The sequence below is a fragment of the Accipiter gentilis genome, chromosome W, assembly GCF_929443795.1.
Source record: "Accipiter gentilis chromosome W, bAccGen1.1, whole genome shotgun sequence".
Classification (NCBI taxonomy): domain Eukaryota; kingdom Metazoa; phylum Chordata; class Aves; order Accipitriformes; family Accipitridae; genus Astur; species Astur gentilis.
This window is the reverse complement of record NC_064918.1, coordinates 11068219-11091426: the sequence shown is the minus strand read 5'-3', so window position 1 is coordinate 11091426 and position 23208 is coordinate 11068219. Positions and strand designations below refer to the sequence as shown.

At 45.5% G+C, this 23208-nt stretch overlaps 3 protein-coding genes across 6 annotated transcripts in view; all 3 read right to left on the bottom strand.

The window, feature by feature from the left end:
* Nucleotides 1-23208, bottom strand: part of LOC126035259 (uncharacterized) — a 393856-nt gene that overhangs the window by 281065 nt on the left and 89583 nt on the right. The gene's annotated exons all lie outside the window — the stretch shown is intronic.
* LOC126035375 (ubiquitin-conjugating enzyme E2 R2-like) overlaps nt 1-23208 on the bottom strand; it is a 96869-nt gene that overhangs the window by 24083 nt on the left and 49578 nt on the right. Inside the window, exons 1-2 of one of the 2 annotated variants that reach the window (XM_049793914.1) lie at nt 17500-17553; nt 2607-2693 (exon numbers count right to left, since the gene is read on the bottom strand). In XM_049793914.1, the coding sequence (XP_049649871.1) occupies nt 2607-2693; nt 17500-17553 (141 nt within the window). Of the gene's footprint in view, nt 1-2606; nt 2694-17499; nt 17554-23208 lie in introns of those variants that run through there. The other variant, XM_049793913.1, reaches the window with a different exon arrangement.
* LOC126035298 (uncharacterized) overlaps nt 13203-23208 on the bottom strand; it is a 227458-nt gene continuing 217452 nt past the window's right edge. The window contains exon 2 of one of the 2 annotated variants that reach the window (XM_049793742.1): nt 13203-20544. In XM_049793742.1, coding sequence (XP_049649699.1) covers nt 14292-15698 — 1407 coding nt within the window. In that variant the 5' untranslated portion in view covers nt 15699-20544 and the 3' untranslated portion in view covers nt 13203-14291. Of the gene's footprint in view, nt 23208 lies in introns of both variants that reach the window. The other variant, XM_049793741.1, reaches the window with a different exon arrangement.

The following is a 23208-nucleotide window of genomic DNA, read 5'->3' as shown; positions in this document are numbered from 1 at the left end:
CATTTTTTAAAGATATAAGTAAGGAGGATAGGATATTTGTCTGTCAATGGGAAATAGCCTATACTTCTATTAGGACTGGAATTTATGTAAAAAATAAAAACCAAGTCTTGAATGCAGTTTTACCAAAATTCAACTAGATGACCCAAGTAAAGTGGATATGGGGAAACACACAAGTTACTCAAGTCTCATTGCTCAGAACTGGAACATCAGCCCCAACCTCTCCATCTGGTTCCACCAGCAGATTCTGTAAACTGCTACTTTCTTTCATCTTCCTTACACTGAAAGTTTCCTCCCCCCCCCCTCCTCCTCCTTACAAACCCTCAAGCCTTTTGCTGATTTATTCTCAGTTTCATTTGGAGTTATCCCAGTACCTCATCTTCATTGCTTAAATGTTGTTTCCAAAACAGCCTGCAAGCTGCTTCAGATTCCCTCAGCTCCAAGAAATACTGCTATGAACACAAAGTACAAAGCTGAGAGCTAGAGTATTTGAAGAGTAACACCAAAATACACCCATCAAGTTTTGGGTTAGTTTCTCCTCCTACCTTCAGTTGTTTCTAGAGCCAATTTTTCATCTTTCCCACCAGGACTGGGAGAGGTCCTTTCCAAGACTCATTTTGTACATACCATTTTGGTAACCATTTCCCACTCACCTCCTGCATGAGAATTTCTGGATTCAGAATCAACATCTGCAGTATGGAACTGCAGTGATCTGCAGGTCTCAAAGTTGTCTGTCTTTATAGATCTAACTCCCATGCAACTGAAATGGAGCCTTAAAGGGAAACATCATCCTTGGCTACATGCAAGATTCAGTGCCAAGTCCAAAACTCAAGTCAGAAGACTGTCAGATGACTGATTTCAGGATGTCGCTGGGCTTAGGGCAATCCTCCTGAGCATCCAGTAATTAAAGCTGATTACTATCTTGTTTTGCACTGAAGTTTGGAGAGGCTTTTGGCCATTTATTACTAAGCCATCAGTGCTGTTTTCACCATGACATTTGAAGCATGATCAGCATGATCATTCCAGGCTGGGCATTTAGCAGCAGCAGCTTGTCAGAAAAGGGCCTTCCAAACCCAAGACATGAACTGAAGCCATCATTTGTTTGCAGCAAGGAAGAGAAGTGACATTCCTGTTTAGAAGTAAACCTAAAGGAAGACTGCAGAACCTCTCATAGGAAGACGTGTGATAAGGTGACAGAGCTGCACCAACAGGAACATTTTTAAAAGGCCTTTAGCTCCTCAAACTACTCAAGCAGTAGTCCTAGCAGGCTGACACTTGGCTAGGATATCCAAAAGTTTAGCAAGGATTTGACTGGCCTCCACTAAAAGCTTAAGTCAAGTTTTGAGCCAAAACAGGCCTTCAACTTTCAAATACAGCTCTATGAAATTCAGTAATTTTGAACCAATCATATGAAATGAAATGCTTCTTCTCACAGTCTTTGCAGCAGCACTATTAAACTCTGTCTCAAGCTGCTGCTCACATGAGCTCTAACACAACAGCTCAACTCAACCAGGCTCCAGGATAAACTTTAAAGGTCACTTGATAGATGAAAGCCCAGCAAGAAACACAACTAGTCCATTCACACCAGATGCAGGGCAACATATGCTATGCCCCAGCAACAGCAGAGGTTAGCCTGAGCGCTGCCATGTTAACACAGCTGGGCCACCATCAGCCCCTGAGCTAGTCCATCAGCAGAGCACCACACCATGCTGAGATGCACCAGACATATACTCATTGCGACACTTCAGTCCATGATGACTTTACCTTAAATCTCTCCAAGCAGCCTGTGCTCAGCATCATGAAGACAATGCTTTCAAGCTAGGGAGTGCTGCTTTCTAAAAAGCGTTTATATAAAATCATTCCCCTTCTGGACCTGCTATGTAGTTGTACCATAATCCAATCATGGACTTGATAGCTCAGCGTTATGCTCTGAACATGACCCATATATACACTGAACTAAGGGCCACTTCAAATTGGCTAGCAGACATTAAGCCCAAAGGTATCTGTTCACTCTGGTCCCAGGGTGACCAGGCTGTGCATGACTCCTCCTGAAGCTGGACTACAGCTCTGGTTCTTTCTGCAGTTGGAGCACCCCAAGTCCAAACCCCTTCATCATAGGCTGACTGCTGAAGATGACTGTTTCCCACTATTTCTTGTCTCATACCAGAATTTTGTAGGATATACTCAAATTAAAAATTTACTTGAAAGGTGTACAACAGCTAGTTGCTTAAATATCACAGTAGGGTAAGACCCCACACACCAGCCTTGATCCAAGAATCCCCTAAAATTGCCAACGCTCATGGCACAGTGCTTTGGCTGGGGCTGCCTGCTGTACTTGCAGGTATGAGAAAGGCTCCATCCCTGCCTACAGGAACAGCATTTCCTACAACATTTAGATTTAACTCTGCAACCATGAAGCTGACATTTAAACACAAACAGCTAGCCACTTTAGTTATGGCTAGAGACATTTAGTACCTTCAATACTTCCAGAAGTTTAAGGACATAGAAAACCTTCTCACATGCCTGAGAAAAAAAATTAATTAGTTTAAAAAAACAAAACAAAACAAAACCCCCCAAAAAACCAAAACAAAACAAAAAACCCACCTTACCTCATAAATGTTAGGGTGCCACATTTTGGTCAGGAATCTGAAGGTAGGTGGTGAATATGGGTAGTCAATAGGAAATTTAATGTGAGCCTGGAAAAAAGCAAAATATTTTAGTTATGAAACAGAACAAAGAGAGATCAACAAGCAACCATTGAAATGAAAACCTGGAAAAAACAATTTCCATTAAGTACATTAAATAGTTCATTTTATAGATCAGTGCCCGTGTGGACCCACATTATAACTCTACACAATTTCTTGTGAACAAAACACTAACTGAACAAGAAAAATCTAAACACCAGGCCTTGCCTGAGCTAGTAATGCTCAGAAAACAAGCCAGAAGGCATCTACCACATCCTAATTCAAGAAGCACTATCCAACAACTGTTGTTCAACAGAGTAAAATATATTTGTAAAGCTAGAACTCAAGATATCATTGCTGTCTTGCTAGGTTCAGATGCAGGCTAAAAATATTTTCTAAAGGTAAAAAGACCTGTTTTACATTTGCCAGTGCAAAGATTTTTAATTACTCTTTCTGTGCAGAAAAAAAAAATTGTTAAATACTTGCTCAATTGAGATCCAAAGGTTTTTTTGCCTTTCTTGTGCAAGAGTTAAACTGATCCATTGTGATGGGTTAACCCTGGCTGAACACCAGGTGCCCACCAAAGCCGTTCTATCACTCCCCCATCCTCAGCTGGGTAGGGGAGAGAAAATATAACAAAAGGCTTGCGGGTCGAGATAAGGACAGGAGAGATCATTCACTATTACCGTCACGGGCAAAACAGACTCAGTTCGGGAAAATTAACTCAATTTATTACAAATCAACCAGAGCAAGGTAATGAGAAATAAAACGAAATCTCAGAACACCTTCCCACCACCCCTCCCTTCTTCCCGGGCACAACTACACTCCCGGATTTCACCACCAAGCCCCCCCAGCGGCACAGGGGGACAGGGATGGCGTTTATGGTCATCACATGTTATTTTCTGCCGCTTCACCTCCTCAGGACAAGGGTTGATCACACTCTTCCCCTGCTCCAGCGTGGGGTCCCACCCACGGGAGACAGTCCTCCACGAACTCCTCCAACGTGGGCCATTCCCACAGGCTGCAGTTCTTCACGAACTGCTCCAGCATGGGTCCATTCCACGGTGTGCAGTCCTTCAGGAGCACACTGCTCCAGCGTGGGTCCCCCACGGGGTCACAAGTCCTGCCAGAAAACCTGCTCCGTGGGCTCCTCTCTCCACAGATCCGCAGGTCCTGCCAGGAGCCTGCTCCAGCGCAGGGTTCCCACGGGGTCACAGCCTCCTTCGGGAACCCACCTGCTCCGGCGTGGGGTCCTCCACGGGCTACAGGTGGATATCTGCTCCACCGTGGACCTCCATGGACTGCAGGGGGACAGCCTGCCTCACCAGGGTCTTCACCACGGGCTGCAGGGGAATCTTCGCTCCGGCGCCTGGAGCATCTCCTCCCCCTCCTTCTTCACTGACCTTGGTGTCCGCAGGCTTGTTTCTCTTACATGTTCTCACTCCTCACTCCGGCGGCTGTTTCTCTCCGTCCCAACTTTTTCCCTTCTTAAAAATGTTATCACAGAGGCGTTACCACTATCACTGATTGGCTCGGCCTTGGCCGGCGGCGGGTCCGTCTTAGAGCCGGCTGGTATGGGCTCACTCTCTCGAACACAGGGGAAGCTTCCAGCAGCTTCTTACAGAAGCCACCCCTCTACCCCCCCCCCCCCCCCCGCTACCAAAACCTTGCCAGACAAAACCAATACCTGTGGTCCTAATACTACATTTCTTGCCACTACAAGCATTTCCCAAGTCTGAATACCATCTGTGTCTGTTTAATAAATCAGTGTAACTTGATGAACCAATGACAGCAAACATTACCTTCCAGTGCCTCCAAGGTCAGCAGCCAGCTATGGGGCAAGACTCTAAGAGCCAAGTCAGTTGTGGGAAGACTGCAGAGATCCTAGCACTGGATATTAACTTCTCTGTGCTGTCCTGCCATTCACAGCAGTCAGAAAAGCCAGCCAGTAGGAAAGAGGACTAAATCTGGGCTGATTAAGTGCCAAAAACACTCCCCTCTGAAAGGGAAACTCACACTGCTTTCTGCACTGTGGAGCACAGACCCTTCCCTTGGCACTGCTCAACCCACTAAGAAAGTCCCACTAGTCTAGTGTGGCATCTCCAAGCACCCGCACGACAGTCAGGCTCACATGGAACTGAGAATGCAAGAAGAGACCCCAAAAGCAGGTCACATATGGCAAGAGCAGAATCCTGGGTCACCCTCTTCTGCTTAAGCATCTAACCATGCAACTTGGATGCAGGGTGCTGACCTTGTTCAACAGGACAAGCTATGGGAAGTTCTATTCCCAGAAACATAAGCAGGCAAACAAATTGAATTATTGAGCTGTTGAGTACCTAGCTGCAGTTTTACTTAGATTGGCATATCCTTTTGCCTTGTAACCCAAATTTTATGAGGCCAGAGTGCCAGGTAGCCAGGAAAAGAAGGTTTTCTGTTAACCTTTATGAAACAAATTCAACAGCTCACGTGGCTTTACATTCTGCACGTGCCCTCTTGTAATATTGACTGTATGCAGGATGTTATAGCAGCACTGAGTCCTCACCTCACAGTCATTTGCCACAGCACGCTCACAACCAAAAGATTTATGATCCACTTAAAACAATCCTAGCCCACAGTTTAAGGTCAGTTAGACAAATGGCATTGCTCCAAGAACAGCAAGCAAATGCCTCTTGTCACCACAATGCTGCAGAAGAGAGTGGCTGCTGCAGCAAGGAAATGCCTGGCTCTACAACATGCCACCCTGCACTGGGAGCAGAGCAGGAATTTACCCAGGACAGAGCAGGTTCACTTCAGCTCAAGGGCTTGCATCATGTAGCTGCAGACTCCTCCAGACCACTGGGGTTTTCCCAAGAAAGCCCATTCCTGTGCTTATGTGCAGTTTTGTGAGATCTAAGACATAAAACAGCCCAAGGACTGAGATTAAAAATGCAAGACAACAAAACTCAGGGTTGAGCTAGCTACAAGATTTCTTGGCAGAACCTATGTGTCTTCTACACGGGTATAGTTTCTAGGCAACCAAAAAAGATGCAGCAACAGCCACAATTACAGGTCTGTTTTTTCACTAAAAGACCAATTCTAAACATGTTGGGACAAAAAGATAAAATTAGGCAATAAACTTATTTTTTTTAAATAAAGCAGTAGCTCACAGAAAGGTTTCCCCTTACAATTTCACTAATGTAAGGCAAATCAGCTATCTGAGCTTATTTCTGGTAAGTTCAGCCAGGCACTGCTAGGTACTAGAGTGACAGAGTTTTAGGGCAGCTCGTTGTTGTTAGCTCAGTTACAGCCACACAAATTAATTTAGGGGGACTAAAGATGCAACTCAGTCCCCTACCTACAAGTACCCAACCATTACTGCATTCACCATGCATTTGACTCTAGCTGAGCTTAAACTGAACGGAAACAATCGTATTTCAGTGTCCCAATTTTAGCCACCTGCTCACCATGGCTCTTTGACACCACTGAACATACTCAACAGCCAGGAAGGTGGAGATGACAGTCATCAACCCTTGACCTTAATTTATTTTATGGCAAAACCGGCTTTCAGAAGGATTTGGATTATTTTCTTCCCTTTCTCAAAGACTTCTTCTGCCGTGTTGCCCCATACGATGATGTCATCAATGTATTGCAGGTGTTCTGGAGCTTCACCTTTTTCCAGTGCAGTCTGGATTAGTCCATGGCAAATGGTGGGGCTGAGTTTCCACCCCTGGGGCAATCGATTCCAAGTGTACTGGACACCCCTCCATGTAAAAGCAAACTGTGACTGGCACTCTGCTGCCAGAGGGATTGAGAAAAACGCATTAGCAATGTCAATTGTGGCGTACCACTTGGCTGCCTTTGACTCTAGCTCGTATTGAAGTTCTAGCATATCTGGAACGGCAGCACTCAGCGGTGGCGTGACTTCACTCAGGCCACGATAGTCTACTGTTAGTCTCCACTCCCCATTAGACTTTCGCACTGGCCATATGGGACTATTAAAGTGTGAGCAAGTTTTGCTGATCACTCCTTGGCTCTCCAGTTGGCAAATCAACATGTGGATGGGACCATGGAGTCTCGGTTGGTGTGATATTGCCGCTGGTGCACCACTGTGGTAGCAATTGGCACCTGTTGTTCTTCAACCCTCAGCAACCCCACAATCGAAGGGTCTTGAGAGAGACCAGGCAGGGTAGACAGCTGTTCAATGCCCTCTATCTCCAAGGCAGCTATACCAAAAGCCCATCGATACCCCTTCGGGTCCTTAAAATACCCTCTCCTGAGATAGTCTATGCCAAGGATACACGGAGCCTCTGGACCAGTCACAATGGGGTGTTTCTGCCATTCATTCCCAGTTAGGCTTACTTCAGCTTCCAATACAGTTATCTCTTGGGATCCCCCTGTCACACCAGAAATACAAATGGGTTCTGCCCCTTTATAACTTGATGGCATTAGAGTACACTGTGCGCCGGTGTCTACTAGAGCCTTGTACTCCTGTGGGTCTGACATGCCAGGCCATCAGATCCAGAGTCCAGTAAAACCAGTCGTTCCTCTCTTCCACCTGGCTGGAGGCAGGGCCCCTCTAGCCATGGCCATAGGATTCTCCACTCACTTCTCATAAAAATGGATTAGAATTCCTTTCCATAGGATCAGAAGTAAGATCAGCCCTTCCAGTCTGTCTGGGGAACTGCCCACTGGAGACTGGAATAGCAATTTTCCTGTAAGAATCCCAATTTGTGATTGTTTTTCCTTGCAACTCATGTACCCATGCCTCTAGTGTCAAGGTAGGTTCTCCATCCCACTTCCTCATGTCCTCTCTGTGGTCATGCAGGTAAAACCACAGGGTACCCTGTGGTGCATACCTTCTATCTCCACTCTCATGATCAGAGGAACATTTACTCCTAATAGCCAAGATACTGGTCCATACAGGTGGGGGGCAGAACTTATCCTTGAGTCACTGGAACTCTCAGGACAGTTTCTCAGCTAGTATGTCTGGCAGTCTCTCCACAGTTGAGATGCAGGCCCATAGGAAGGAAGAGAGATTTTCTTCATATTGCCAGAGTTGGCAAGCCATTTCATCCACCATCGGTGCCTCTTTGTCTTTCCAGGTCAGTACTGCCAATGGGTTGGCATACGACAATGGTGCACTCTGTACAAACTTCCACCACATGGGTCATGTGCGTTTGACTTCGTCTGGATCTGCAGGTAACTGTGTGTTATCTGGGTCATAATAAGTTATCTCTAGCACAGCTAATTCCCTCAGGTACTGGATATCTCTCTCCATGGTGGTCCACTTGCCTGGTTGACATAGAACATCTTCCTTGAAGGGGTACCTTTCCTTCATGCTTGACAGGAGTCACCTCCAGAGGCTGATGGCTTGTGTCCCTTTTCCAACTGCCTTGTCAATGCCACCTTCCCTGACAAGCGATCCCAGCTGCTTGGCTTCCCTACCTTCTAATTCCAAGCTACTAGCCCCATTATCCCAGCATCAGAGCAGCCAGGTGATAATGTGCTCACCTGGATGGCAGCTGAAATCTTTTTGCATATCCCACAGCTCACTCAGGGATTGGGATCAGGATCTAGTGGTTACCTCTTTTTCTGCCTCTTCCTCCTGTTCTTGTGATGGCCCTGCTTCATTCTTCTTTACTAAATGAGCTGACTTTCATGTCCATTTTTTCTTGTGTATAGGGGCAACTGATACTGGCACTGGTTGATACTCTGGTTCAGCTGCATCACCCATCACAGGGGTCAGAGTAGCCACCGTGCCTGTCAGCAGGGGTTGATCTCTGGGTGGTATTCTTAAGTGGTTGTTTAACCCACAAGACCTGAACCACATTCAGGAGACATAGCAATAAGAACATGCTGGTTTGAACATCCCAAGAATATTCAAAATTTTCAGAATTCTCAAACGCTATTGTAATTAGCCTAGCTGAGAAAGGGAAGGTGTGGGAAGATGTCTCCTCCATAGGTTGATTCTCCGAAGAGAAAAGGTAAAAAGTGTAATTATTATAGTCGCCAGGAGATGGCACCCAAACTATGGAGATGTCTCCCCCATAGGTTGGCCCTCCGAGGAAAAGGGAAAAGGTGTAATTATTACATTTCCAATAGATGGCTCCCGAAGTACAAAGATGAAAGCAATGCTGAGTACAAATACCAGACTATTTTCACGACCAGCAATTCTATCATATAAGCCAGCGTTACAAAGTACAACATGATAACTCTAGCCCAGTTCCCACAGGCGATAAACAGCACAACAGGGAGCATATACTGCAAGTAAGGTATTACATAACACAACTTTAAGAACAACCATACCAACTTTGAGAGCAAATAAATCAACATTGTGACCAGTGACTATTGAACTAATATAATGAATGCTTATAACAAATTTGTTCTAACACATTCCAGTCAGATTTGTCATTATCTCAGCCTGTCATGCCCCAAGCACCACACAGCTGTTCACTCACTCCTCCCCCCTCCCAGTGGGATCAGGGAGAGAACTGGGGGGGAAAAAGAAAGTAAAATTCATGGGTAATAATAGTAATGCAAAGGAAGATAACAAAAAGAGAGATAAAACCCAAGAAAGATAAGTGATGTACAATACAATTGCTCACCACCCACTGACCAATGCCCAAGCAGCAATCTGCCCCTCCCGGCCAACTCCCCAGAGTTTATATACTGAACATGACGTTCTATGGTATGGAATATCCCTTTGGCTAGTTTGGGTCAGCTGTCCTGGCTATGCTCCCTCCCAGCTTCTTGTATACCTCCTCACTTGCAGAGCATGGGAAACTGGAAAATCCTTGACTTAGGATAAGCATTACTTATCACACTGATGTTTTAGTTATTGCTATCAACATTATTCTCATACTAAATCCAAAATACAGCACTGTACCAGCTACTAGGAAGAAAATTAACTGTGTCCCAGCTGAAACCAGGACACATGCTTATAGTCCCTAGAAAAAGGCCAAACTCCCCTGATGTTACATTGAATAGACCAGCCTGGCAGAAGATTCAGCCCTTTACAGGCATTTACAGCTACTGCACAAGAACTTCAACCTCTAAGTTACACCACGACACATATTTTAAGAATATTGTTACCAGCATGGTCACTTTGTTTCCTATTTTACTGCCTTGCTCCCTGGTATCCTAATTAGTGCCTGCACTTCAGGTTTGTTATTTTTCTTATATTTGGATAGGGCAAAGACATAGTGAAATCTATGTATGCCAGAAAAATAAAGTCTTACTAGATACCATGTTATTTGACTGAAAATACAAACCTAATGTTTCTACCAACCACTGAATTAAGTCCCAATTCAGTCACTATGAATAACTACTACAGTGATTTTGTTTCTGGAGATCTTGCCATGCACTTGACTTGACACTTGCATATTAATATCATCTCCCTCTCAGTGGGGAGCACTAACACAGGGAGGACTCCCTCCTAGCTTCAGCTGTCTAGAAACTCAGTATTTATTTCAGCCTAGCTGTATATGACACTTCTATAGTCTGACACTGATATTTTTTCTACTCTTCTCAAACTGACAAAACCTAGATCCATGATTTTTAGGCAGCAAGGGTAGGAATGGTGAATCCATCCTATCTGCCCACTGCAGAGAGGCAACGGGGGGCGGGGGGGGGGAGAGAACACACATTTCCTAGAAAGCCACCAGCATCACAACTGACCTGATCTGGGGAAATAAGGAGCACCAGCAGCCTTTACAGTGGCCAATAGAAACTGCAGCTGCTCAGTGTTTCTGGAAGTGCCAGTTAAAAATAATTTTTATTTTAAAACATCACAAGCTTAGTACAATCCCTATGAAAACACAGCACCAGTAAAACTGAGCATCCTTTGAAAACTGTATTTAAGTTCAGATACAAAGGAAGCATTTGAGGTTTTAAAGTATTTTGTGGGGGGGTTTTTTGTAATTATCTGCTACAGCCAGCTCACAGACAAGCTCCTACTGATTCTGTGTGCAGGTACCACCAAGGTCTCCTACAGATCACCCACCCTGCACCAGTAAGAGTTATAGCACATGCAGAAAGCACAAGGCCTCTCTATTTTTCTTTGTAACAGCCATAACCAGGCTCCTCACTGTGCACATCATCACTTCCCATAGCTGCACACCTAATGAATGCTTCCTGCCAGCATGCTACTAACTACACCATATATTTAACATACAAGAAAGCCAACAAGAACAGGAACTACAGACCATTACTGGGTTAAGTGTTAATATCCAATCCCACAAAATGCCCTTTACTGCTTCTAGCACATCAAGCATTTATACAATTCATCTAATGGATTCTCCTCTTCCACATTAAGCCTGGGTTAGTGCATGCAGTATTAAATACTATGTGCCAGAAAACACGTTCAGTAGAGGTCAGCAGTAAGAACTAGCAGTCTCTCACATCAATGAGGTTTAAAGCACCTTGATATTGTCTGTTGGGAGTTGGCTTGATGAAAAAGGACATGGGTCTATGGAAAAGTTGTGCGAGCAGAGTTCTGTGTGAAAGAATGTCAGTTTGAGCAGCAAGACTAGGCCTTGGCCGAAAATAGCTGGCTTTACTGATATTGGGAGAAAAACAGCAGCTGGTCTCGCTGTTATCAGGAGAAAGACAGGGACGGTGTGACCTTGGCATAACTTCATAAGTAACTTTTGAAGAAGTTCCCATGAGAAAGTTACGGAACACGCATAGTTGCGAACCACAAGTGGGTGTGTTTTAGTAATGAATAAACATTAGCAATGTACCAATCATATTAGGACTAGTAGGCATAATTATCGCAAACTGTATAAATATGAGCTATCCGTGCAAATAAAGTTGAATCACTTCTATCACTCATATTGGGTCGACTTATGTGCATTCCTCTGCCGCTCCAACAATTGTCCAGCTTCAGAACCTATAAAGCAGCATTAAAGCTAGCCACACTGCATTGTCAATTATTTGACAAGGTAAAAATGAACATAGGACCAACATTGCTATTTCAGCTCCAGATATTATGACTTCAGACCAAAGTCTGAAGTTTCTTGTGTCAGAGCTGGGCACTAGCCTGGTAATTTAGTCCCAGTTCTGGCTTCATTTCCCAGCAGCGCCATAACAATATTTATTGACATTTGTTGTGCTTTTAGAGAATTAGGACCACATTTCTGATCTAAGTTAGAAGATGAGTGACCAGGTGAATTAAATCTTGTGAGTCCTGAAGACTCCCTTGCTGCTGCAGTGGCCATATGAACACTAACAGCAGCAAACCCTTTGTATTCTATATTACCTGTGCTATTTCATAAGGAATTTAAATCAAATACCTGAAAGCGAAGAGTGAACTAGATCTCATAAAAAGGACATGAAGCTTCTAAACAAGAAAGAAAATAGAGCCACAAGTCAGTAGGGCAAAGATGACTCAACAAGTGAGGTTAACTTGCACAATTAGAGACTGGTTTGACAGGCAGGAGCCCATTCTTGTTCCACACTAAATCATATCTTGTATATGCTTCCTAATTTAGTTATCTGAGGCATTACTAACAGCTGTTCTTTCCAATGGAAGACTCTTCTGATATAAACTAGGTTTCCTTTTACCAAAACTTCATTGAATAGTAAATTGTTATTAAATATTTCTCTGTCCATGTAGCTATGTTCATAAAGCTGGGACTGTTAAGTCACCCAACCTGGACCAAAGCAGCAAGCCTGTGATACAAAAGTCAAAGTTACAATTAAACCTTTAAAGAAAGGGCTTTCACCCACATATTAGTCTTTTGCTCCTTAGATCTGAAATCAGGACTAACAATAGACATGAAACCAGGGTTGAGCTGAATGATGGGGGGGATTCACTACAGCCCTGTTAAGCTGGTTTGCATCCAGGCTCCTGTGATCTCATACATTCACACTCCTGCTGCCTGGACAATCTCTCAAGGGATCCAAGTAAATAAAACTGCTCTGAACAATGACATTAGAACAAGCAGTGCCTGGAAACCAAACCATTTTCTTCTAATATTACTCAAAAGGAACAAAAGGATTTTTTTAATATCGTCTCCCCTTGATAACCTAGAAGTTCAGTCTGGAGGTTCTAGTCTTCATGAGTTAGCCTGCACAAGTCAGCTGTGTTTAGGATCTCAAGCAGTTCAGCAGTTAGAGAAGATATTTCTTTCTTGCAGTGGGTTTTACCGCAGGGACAGACCATGGTATTGCCCAGTTAATTGTGCGGTTCAGTCTGAACCATGCAACAACCACTTTGGCTCTGGCTAGAAACACTCATTGTCAGTGCTCTTGAGCCAGATTGCATCCAGATTCAGACAAGGCAGCTGTTAACACTCTCATGTGGAGAACTTGCTGGGGACAGGCTGGAAGCCAAACAAGAAGTTTCCCTTAGCCAGAGGCCACCTGCACACTCCTGAAGCTGTTCCCCTCCCCGGTCGCACAGCCAAGCATGGCCCCACCAGCACAGGGCCAGATGCCCATCTCCAGCTGTGCACAGGTCAGTCCTGCAGTGCCCATGGTTTGACAGAGTTTTCTCCTGCCTCAACTTTATGTCCCAGGCTGATAATGGCAAAGCAAGAGCATTTCCAGACAGCCAGACTTCTGAACTCCTTAGTATAAACCCCTAAGACACAGCCGTGTAACTTTGACAATTTTTTCCCAAAATTGCAGGTCAGTGCCTTCAGAGCTCAGGTGAAGGAGCAGATTACAGGAACACTCACCTACATTAGGCTAACTGTAGACATTCGTCTGATCACCCCGTGGGACTCGGCACAGGGTCCACCATACCCTGGGCCACAGAGCACTGACACCAATATGAGGATGCTGCAAATGGCGTTTATTCAACTGCGTCACGCCCTTACATACTGTCTGTCGGTCATCCCGCCTCCTTTAACCCTTCTCTTTCCGTACATCGCGAGATCTTCCGAGCGCCAATCCCTACAAGTCCCCCCTCACTATGGCGGATGACCGACAGTACAAACTGGCGTTACAGCTATAAGTGATTCCACCACCTCATAGTAATTCGTGTACTGGTGGGTACCCGCACTCTGTATAAAGAGTTTCCGCACGCAAACAGTCAGTGCTGGTATCCCACAACAAACCATAATAACCACCACCAAAAGGATTCCAAATAGGGTCAACGTTTTTCAGTCAATCAAAGACAGGAGCCATTGCCAGGTCGACGAGAGGAGATTGTCAAGCTACTGTCACCTGCCTCCTGTAATTGATTGGCTTTGTCTAAAAGCATATCATAGTCCCCTGCTTATGGGGTACACACAGCGGTTGCTGTAAAGTGGATCTGCGGTGTTCAAAACATCGGTCACACCATTTTGATGCTCGGTTGGTGCGTCTCCAGAGTTGTTGTCCACAGCGGTCATACTTGACAAGCACCCAAGGGTCACAACGACCACAGTGCAGGTACTTAGACGATCTTTTGAATGGCATCCTGCAAAATAACTCACAATAAATCGTTATTGACTGAGGCCTGGTTTCAACCACCGTGCCGGCACCCAGCGCACACGTGAGTCTGGGTGCTCTGATGATTGTACTGCAGCATACCCTCTTCCCTGTGTCACCAAGCGCCTCCCACCTTCCCACTTTCCTGTTTCTGGGTCTTTCTTGTTGGGTCTCAACTAGTGCTGCTTGTAATCTGTTTGTCCAAGCTTCTTTCTAAATCAAGAAAAAGGTGTGAGTCAAAATCATACTGCAAAACTGTCGCGAATCCCAGGGAGTCAGTGAACCTGAAAAAACCACATCTAAAAGAGAGCCTGTCATGGGATGTCCTAAGCCGTAATCATCCACGGTCTTCTTCACTTGTTGCAAAAGCTTGCTATCTAACGGAGACCACTCCACCCCTACACCACCTGGACCAGCTCGGACTGGGCAAACTAAAGGGGGTCCTTCAAAGCGTATGCCGTCCATAACACATTCCTTTGCTACAATTTTCCAGTCTGGCAACGTGACCTTCGGTGAATCGGGAACTCCTTTCTGTTCCCCAGCTGCTTGTAGCAGCTGCCGCTGTTGCTTCACCTGCTCCTGCATCTCCTCTACTACTCGCTGCAACATCTGCAGCGGATCTGTAGCTGGGTCGGGCGCAGGTATTAAAAGCATAGGCGTTGCCTTTTCACTGGCTGCTGCCGACTGCGCCTTACAGCCGGAGATAGCCTTTTGTTTTATCGCTGCGTGCGGCGGACGACAGCGGTTTCCGCCCACCAGTTGCCACGCCTCCTCTAACCGTTGAGCCGACCCCTCGATTGAGTCCGGCCCACTCTCTTCCTCTTCCGCTACGCGCGGAAGAGGGAGTGTCCTGACTTTCCTTCCTCCTTCCTTTGGCCGTGCTCCGCCTCTCCCGACCTCCGGAGAGACATCCGGGGAGAAAGCGGATGTCGGCGCCATCTTAGGGTGCGCTTGTGGCGCGGTTCGCAAAACACGTCCCGGCACCCAATCCTCCGGATCATACAGGGGAACCGCTCCCTCCTCTACCTGCTCCTTTTCTGATCCCTTCATCACAGCCCTCTCCGCCTCCTCTAGTCTCTGCCTCTCCTTCTCCCGTCTCCTTTGCTCAGCCACGGGTTCCTCTGCCTCCTGAATTAACTGTCGCTCTTTCTCCCGCTCCTCCTCTCTTGCCCGTTCACGCTCCCGTTCCAACTCCTCCCAAGGGTATCCCGGTGGTTCGGCCGGTGCCGACGGCTGCACTGGGAGCACCAGAGGCGTCTGCTCCGCTACCTCCGTCAGCCCTTCTGTCCGCGCCTCCCCATCCGCCTGCACGCCCCGATCCGCCTGCGCGTGCATCAATCTCTTCGCTTCCTTCCATGTTAAGCCCTCCTCCCGCACTTTCCTGAAAATCGCCCTAATCCGCCCCCACGTCTTTAACTCCGGACCATGCTGCGTCGCCATAGCCCGTTCCGCTAAAGCCGCGGTGCATTTCGGCCAGCACTCAGGAGACAATATGTCCCCCGGGCGCTCTATCGCTTCCTCTTTCAGGAGCCGCTCTAGGCAAGCTTTCGCTTCTTTTTGTCCCATAGGGATTTTTACCTCTCTAGAGCATGAGTCCAACACCTTCAGGACTCCTTCCATGCCTGGCCAGGCCTTCGATTACGCCCCGCGTAATCCGCCGATGTCCAATCACGTCAGGGTCACCACTTGTAGACATTCGTCTGATCACCCCGTGGGACTCGGCACAGGGTCCACCATACCCTGGGCCACAGAGCACTGACACCAATATGAGGATGCTGCAAATGGCGTTTATTCAACTGCGTCACGCCCTTACATACTTTCTGTCGGTCATCCCGCCTCCTTTAACCCTTCTCTTTCCGTACATCGCGAGATCTTCCGAGCGCCAATCCCTACAGCTAACAACCGCCAGGTTCACTTCCATTACTTTTATTATCAGTTTGACTTCACACAATGCTACAGAAAACACCATCATTGCAGCAGCTGCAGGAGATGTAGCATCCAGCAAGAGATATTGAGTTGGAAATGGTGTCATCCTGAGCCGTCCAAGTATTTCTTCTATAACCTGTCCATTTTCACTCAGTTTCTGCATTTGTCTGCCACCTCATCACAGAAAAGGCAACTACCAGCAGCTATATTATAAGACCTAACACCAAACAGAACTACTTGGTCGTCTTCCATACAGCAAGCTGCCAGCCCAACAGCTTTGCTGAGCTTTGACCACAGGAGCCAAGCACTAAAGCAATTTCAGAATCCCACATGAGAAAACTGACATCATACCGAGGTTTCTGTACTTTCCTTGGAATTCTCATGCTGAAATATTACTAGATTCTGCCCCCAATTTAACCTTCACTCCAAGATCAGGCCTGATTAAGAGAAAAAAAAATTAAGATTGAATATATTAGAGATTGTGGCAGGCCATATGTGAGGAGACTTCTGCCATCACTGAAGGCCTCATGTTGAGATTGTGCTCTTGGGTCTGATGCCTTCTGGTTGCCTGCAGACTGTACACAAGTCATATGGCTTAAAATCAGGCTCACTGGGTGTGTGTTATGCAGAGGCTGGTCTGTGTGACTATTTTCTGGGCAGAAACAGATGACTCTGTTCTTATTTATATCTGTATAAACACACCAACTTCCCCATTTGGACAAAATAGGAAGAATAACTTCAAATGTGTGGAACTTAAGTCTCCCTATAGTGTCCAATACTTGCTGAAGGAGCCAAAAGATACTTGGCAATACTGCACCTAAAATTTACTCCAAATCATACATCTCTTAGGTCTCTGCTTTAGAAGAGAAGCTGGCACTTGAAATAGTCCTACTGCAGGTATAGCTGAGGATGCTAGTACCTGAACCGGTAAAGCTCTAACACTAGTGGCAGCTATTCTAGAAACTGTTTGTGCCCACTTCAGAAAAAGCAATTTTCCAACTCTATTTGAAAAAATAATAAAGTTTTGCTGGAGGAGTGGCAGGAATATTTGAGGCTGCTTATTCAAAGTATCATGCTACATTACTGGCATCTCTGGCAGCATGTGTGGAAGTCCTCCAGTTACATGTGTATGGGGGGTTGATATCCTGAGCACCTGCCTCTGCTTGCCAGGCTTCAGGGTCCAGAAGATTGTCTCTTTTATTAAGAGCTGCATTAGCCTATGACATCTTCATCATCCTGTTCAATCTTATATTTTGAACTTTCATGACCTGGGTAAGTAATTTACTTTCTTGAAGCAGATTTATATACAGGCATATCTATGGAATGGTTGAGTATGAGACAGTATGATATATTTCGGACTTATCCTAGTCATATCTCTAGTTTAGTTTGCTCAAATTCAAGTAATCACAACCAAAGCATATCCCAGTTTCTCAGCATTTTGCATCAGGCTTGACAGAGTGAACTCACCTATTCATTCCTCCATTTGCATACTCACCAAAACACAGCAGATCACTTTACTGTACAGTGAAGCAAGCCATACCATTTGCATCTGCTGAGTGAAAAGACATCCAAGCTAGCTCCATATACAAACACCCTTTCCTTCAGCCAGTTTTAACTATTTTTAGACAATTCTTTAAACAAGCACCATTCATGAGTCAGTGAATGACTAATTGCCTTGATTCTCTTCATATGCAAGCCAGGCTGGATGCAAGAGGAAAGCTCTCAAGGGACAGCCAGTCACATGTTCTGCTAAAAACACAGGGCAGGTCTTGATGCAGTCACCTCTTTCATAAGCAGCAAGGGGAAAGGAATATTTATAACATTGTAAGTGTAAACCATAGCACTGTGCTGCAGCATTACACAACTTCACCTTTCTCAGGACAGCAGGCAGCAGTTCTTAAGAGACTTCACAAGCTGGCATACCAGTGTTTATTTAAACAAGGGATATAGGTTTCTAGAAACTGAACAGCAACACCTAGGAATTGCAGTCCAAAACTTATCTATGCTGTCTGCCACACAAGCCAGCTAAGCACTTATGCATCCATGCTACTTATTTTTCAGCCATTGCATTACCAATCATGAACCCTCCTGTTTGGAGCTGGTCACAGGCAGTAAATCTAGGGAGACACAGGTAACACTTAGTGATACAACTGTATTATGCATAGCCCCAGTGTGCAACCTGTCTGCAAAGTTTCTATAATTCGGTATGACCTAGTGAGGACTGATACACCTATGCAAGCTGCCTCCCTGCCCAACATCCTCTAGTTCACTGCAGGAACCAGCACTATGTCAGAAGTTATTCGCTAGCAAGAAGCCTACATTTGAGACACAAAAGCATATTTTCAGATTACTGCATAATGATGCACCTCTCAGCTCCATTATCATAGGCTGCTCCAAACAGATCAAGTTTAAAGTTTAAGCTAAAATAAGTGCATTAGTTGATACATACCCATCCTTGTTCCTCAGGCTATTGTTTCTACAGTAACAGGTTTTGGGTGGGTTTTTTGCTAGTGAGGAGGTAAATTCAATAGGCATTCAGCATTCTGTCATTCTCTACCTCTTTTCACCCCTGCCTTGTGCTTTAGATGATTTGGAGCTCACAGCATTACAATCAGTGTAGCTTTACTCATGAGCAGCAACGACTCGGTTGCCAGCAAACTGCACCACAAGGGATGAGAATTAAAGAAAGATGAATCCTAGCTCAGATCTCAGATTTATTTTTTCAAAACAAGACAAAAACCCAAATTGCACAGTGTTATTGAGCCGTTAGTCTCAATTAGAGCTTCGGCCTGCTAAGGAAAGGGAGTCCAGTTCAAATGATACATTTAATTCACTTAAGGTGGGTGTCTGTTTTGAAGTCATTAAGTCAAAAATCAAAACACAGAGGCAGATCACTGAGGCCTGCAGAGTATTAAGCTGCTACTTCTCACAGTACAAAGTGCTCTTGCCTGGGCTGGGGGGCAAAAGCAGCACCTGCCAACCCGAATCTGCCACAGTACCAGTTCCTGCAAATATATGTTTTAACAGCTGCATTACACCAGGCACTGCTGCTGTAGTCACAAGGACAAGATATTCCACTGCTTTAGCCTTCAGTGGCTCCAAAGTACTACTGTTTGAACCGCATCTCAGGTTGCCTTGTGTTAGGTTCCGTATAGACCTTATGCTCCCAATGTGGACCTAAGGAAACAGCTACTGAAGAACATGTCCCTTCACATACAGTCCTCATCTCCTGCAGATCACCAGGAAGTCACCTCCCTGCTATAACAACCATGCTCCATTTAAAAAGCTGATTACATGTGGCTAGACAAGAACCATCTACAAAATGGTTGTTCTTGATCACTGTTAATACACAGATGCTTAAAAAGACATCATTCAGGCCAGATGGATATACAAGAGAAAGTACAACACTGAAGTGAAAGCTAGCATTGATTTTTCAATGACTTAATATGACATCTAGATAAAACCAGAATCCTCAGTTTGCTGAAATATCTCCTGAAAGGGCCAACAAAAGGGTGCAAAGCAGGTTGATTCATCTGCAGTACAGCACAGATATTTAAGGTACCCTTTATACTTCTGATAAAAGCAGAACCAGTGCAATCAAGCTAAGCTTGGTACATGAACAAACATCCTTGAAATTCAAGCTTGTATCTAATTGTAACCATTTACATTAAGTTTGAAGGCTGTGATGGGTTGACCCTGGCTGAACACCAGGTGCCCACCAAAGCCGTTCTATCACTCCCCCATCCTCAGCTGGGTAGGGGAGAGAAAATATAACAAAAGGCTCGCGGGTCGAGATAAGGACAGGAGAGATCATTCACTATTACCGTCACGGGCAAAACAGACTCAATTTGCAAAATTAACTCAATTTATTACAAACCAACCAGAGCAAGGTAATGAGAAATAAAATGAAATCTCAGAACACCTTCCCACCACCCCTCCCTTCTTCCCGGGCACAACTACCCTCCCGGATTTCACCACCAAGCCCCCCCAGCGGCACAGGGGGACAGGGATGGGGTTTATGGTCATCACACGTTATTTTCTGCCGCTTCACCTCCTCAGGATGAGGGCTGATCACACTCTTCCCCTGCTCCAGCGTGGGGTCCCACCCACAGGAGACAGTCCTCCACAAACTCCTCCAACGTGGGCCATTCCCACGGGCTGCAGTTCTTCACGAACTGCTCCAGCATGGGTCCATTCCAAGGTGTGCAGTCCTTCAGGAGCAAACTGCTCCAGCGCGGGTCCCCCACGGGGTCACAAGTCCTGCCAGAAAACCTGCTCCGTGGGCTCCTCTCTCCACAGATCCGCAGGTCCTGCCAGGAGCCTGCTCCAGCGCGGGGTTCCCACGGGGTCACAGCCTCCTTCGGGAACCCACCTGCTCCGGCGTGGGGTCCTCCACGGGCTACAGGTGGATATCTGCTCCACCGTGGACCTCCCTGGACTGCAGGGGGACAGCCTGCCTCACCAGAGTCTTCACCACAGGCTGCAGGGGAATCTTCGCTCCGGCGCCTGGAGCATCTCCTCCCCCTCCTTCTTCACTGACCTTGGTGTCCGCAGGCTTGTTTCTCTTACATGTTCTCACTCCTCACTCCGGCGGCAGTTTCTCCCCGTCCCAACTTTTTTTTCCTTCTTAAAAATGTTATCACAGAGGCGTTACCACTATCACTGATTGGCTCGGCCTTAGCCAGCGGCGGGTCCGTCTCAGAGCCGGCTAGTATGAGCTCGCTCTCTCTCGAACACAGGGGAAGCTTCCAGCAGCTTCTTACAGAAGCCACCCCTGTAACCCCCCCCCGCTACCAAAACCTTGCCAAACAAAACCAATACATTGGCATACAGGGTAAGAGTAGCAGTCAGGAAGAACCACTTCAGACTACCACAGGTCAAGAAGATTTCAAGGTCAAGACACAAATTTAACGAGACACAAATTTAACGAGACAGATGTAAGATGAGAATGCAAGCAAGGGATCTGATTATTTGGACAGAGAAAGCTGGATCTTGTAGGAAAGTCAGAGGAAACTTGTACAATTGTGCAACTAAAAGCAACCCTTAAATAGCTCTAACACTATGCAGTATTGCCTACCAGTACCAAGAAAGGAACTGGGGGGAAATTAAAACTCATTTAATTTTTCTTCCAGTATTTAAGCATGTCATAGATATTATTCTTGATTTGAAGTGGCAGATCTGACTTAACTTTAGAAGAAAAGCGTGACAGATAAGCAACCACCCATAAATGGCATACCAGGAAAGAAAAGACAAGATCTATGGTAGATCGACAGTCTGCTTTTAGTGAGAACTGGAGCGTGGATGAAGATACCTCAAGAAAAGAAAAAAAAAAGGTAGAGAACTTCAAGACAGAGCAATTTTTCTACTGTGAGACACCACTTTCTACTTAGACCCTTCTGGTGAATTTTGGATAACTTATTTTTCAGCTTCGCCCTTCCTTTCTAAGGTCTTGAAGTTTGAGAACACTAACCAAATGCTAGAGAAACAGATAATAAAAAAAATAATCTTCCAATAGGTCTTCATGTATATAGTAGCCACATAGCACCTTCTTATTTCAACGCCTCCACAGAAACAAGCCATGTTGCTTTCCTGCAAAGACTCCAAAAGCTCCTCCACTTTCTAAATAATATGATCATCACACATAAGCATCTGTGACTATGGAGATCACTGATGCTTAATCTACAAAAATGCATGCTGTGTCTCCAGTAGCTCTAGTACGGTGCTCCAGCATGCCATCACGCTCAAAAATTGTAGCATCCACACGATCAGTTTGGGAACTGGATTATCTCTTACTCCATTCAGAGAAAAATGATACCCACACACTGCAAAAACATAAGACCTGAGCACAGGACTTGCTTGTATACGGAATAAGCTGAGGCTACCAAAACCCAGGAATGGCAGAGAACAGGAAATTCATCCTTATTTGTATGCTAGCCATGATCCCATGATGATATTCTTTCCTGTCTTGTAAGATTAATTCTTGAAAACTTAGTCTTAATGTTGTTATGCTGTTTGATCAGAGCCTGTATCTCAGACACGCTGCACCTGATGCAATATGCCTACCTACACCCTATCAAATTACAATGCAGTAATAATCAGTTTGCAGCAAAAGTTGACAGTGTTTTGAGAATACAAGCATAAGTACAGCCCTGTTATGGGAAACCTACCCCAGACATACATGGAAGTATCTGAACCCTAAAATAGTCTGTGTTGGCAATTACAGCCTTATCTATGCTGGGATAAAATATGTTGATGTTAAAAGAAAATTATTTAGCCAAACTCATGTCGTGGTTTAACCCCAGCCAGCAACTTAAGCACCACGCTGTTGAGGATTTCTTGGCTGGGCGAGGGCATGTGAGCAATCCAGCCATTAGGTGGGAACGAAGAATAAGTTTACAAAGTGCTGGAGCAGACAAGGATGCTGTGCCCTTGTATGCTGGGAAAAAGGAAGATAAGAAGAGCCTGACAAGCAACTCCTGGATGCCAAAGAATGAGATAAGTAACTGCTGGACACCTCGTGAAGAAGCTTGCACAGCCAATAGAGGATAAGATAGTGTCGCGTGAACCGGGGTGTTGGGAATTGGCTTGACGAAAAAGGACATGGGTCTATGGAAAAGTTGTGCGAGCAGAGTTCTGTGTGAAAGAATGTCAGTTTGAGCAGCAAGACTAGGCCTTGGCCGAAAATAGCTGGCTTTACTGATATTGGGAGAAAAACAACAGCTGGTCTCGCTGTTATCAGGAGAAAGACAGGGACGGTGTGACCTTGGCATAACTTCATAAGTAACTTTTGAAGAAGTTCCCATGAGAAAGTTACGGAACACGCGTAGCTGCAAATCACAAGTGGGTGTGTTTTAGTAATGAATAAACATTAGCAATGTACCAATCATATTAGGACTAGTAGGCATAATTATCGCAAACTGTATAAATATGAGCTATCCGTGCAAATAAAGTTGAATCACTTCTATCACTCATATTGGGTCGACTTATGTGCATTCCTCCGCCGCTCCAACAAATGGCGCCCGAACGGGGACCAAAGAAAGGGGAATTGGAGCGACGGACACTGAGAAGCACCGGTAGCAGCGACCGGGGGGCAAAAGATTAACCGAACGCTGATCGTCTTGGTTGGTGTGTTAGCTCTCGTGCCTGGACCGTCCAAAAGGGGTTCGCCGTCAGTGAGGGCTACTGGAAAAAGGCTGCAAAGACC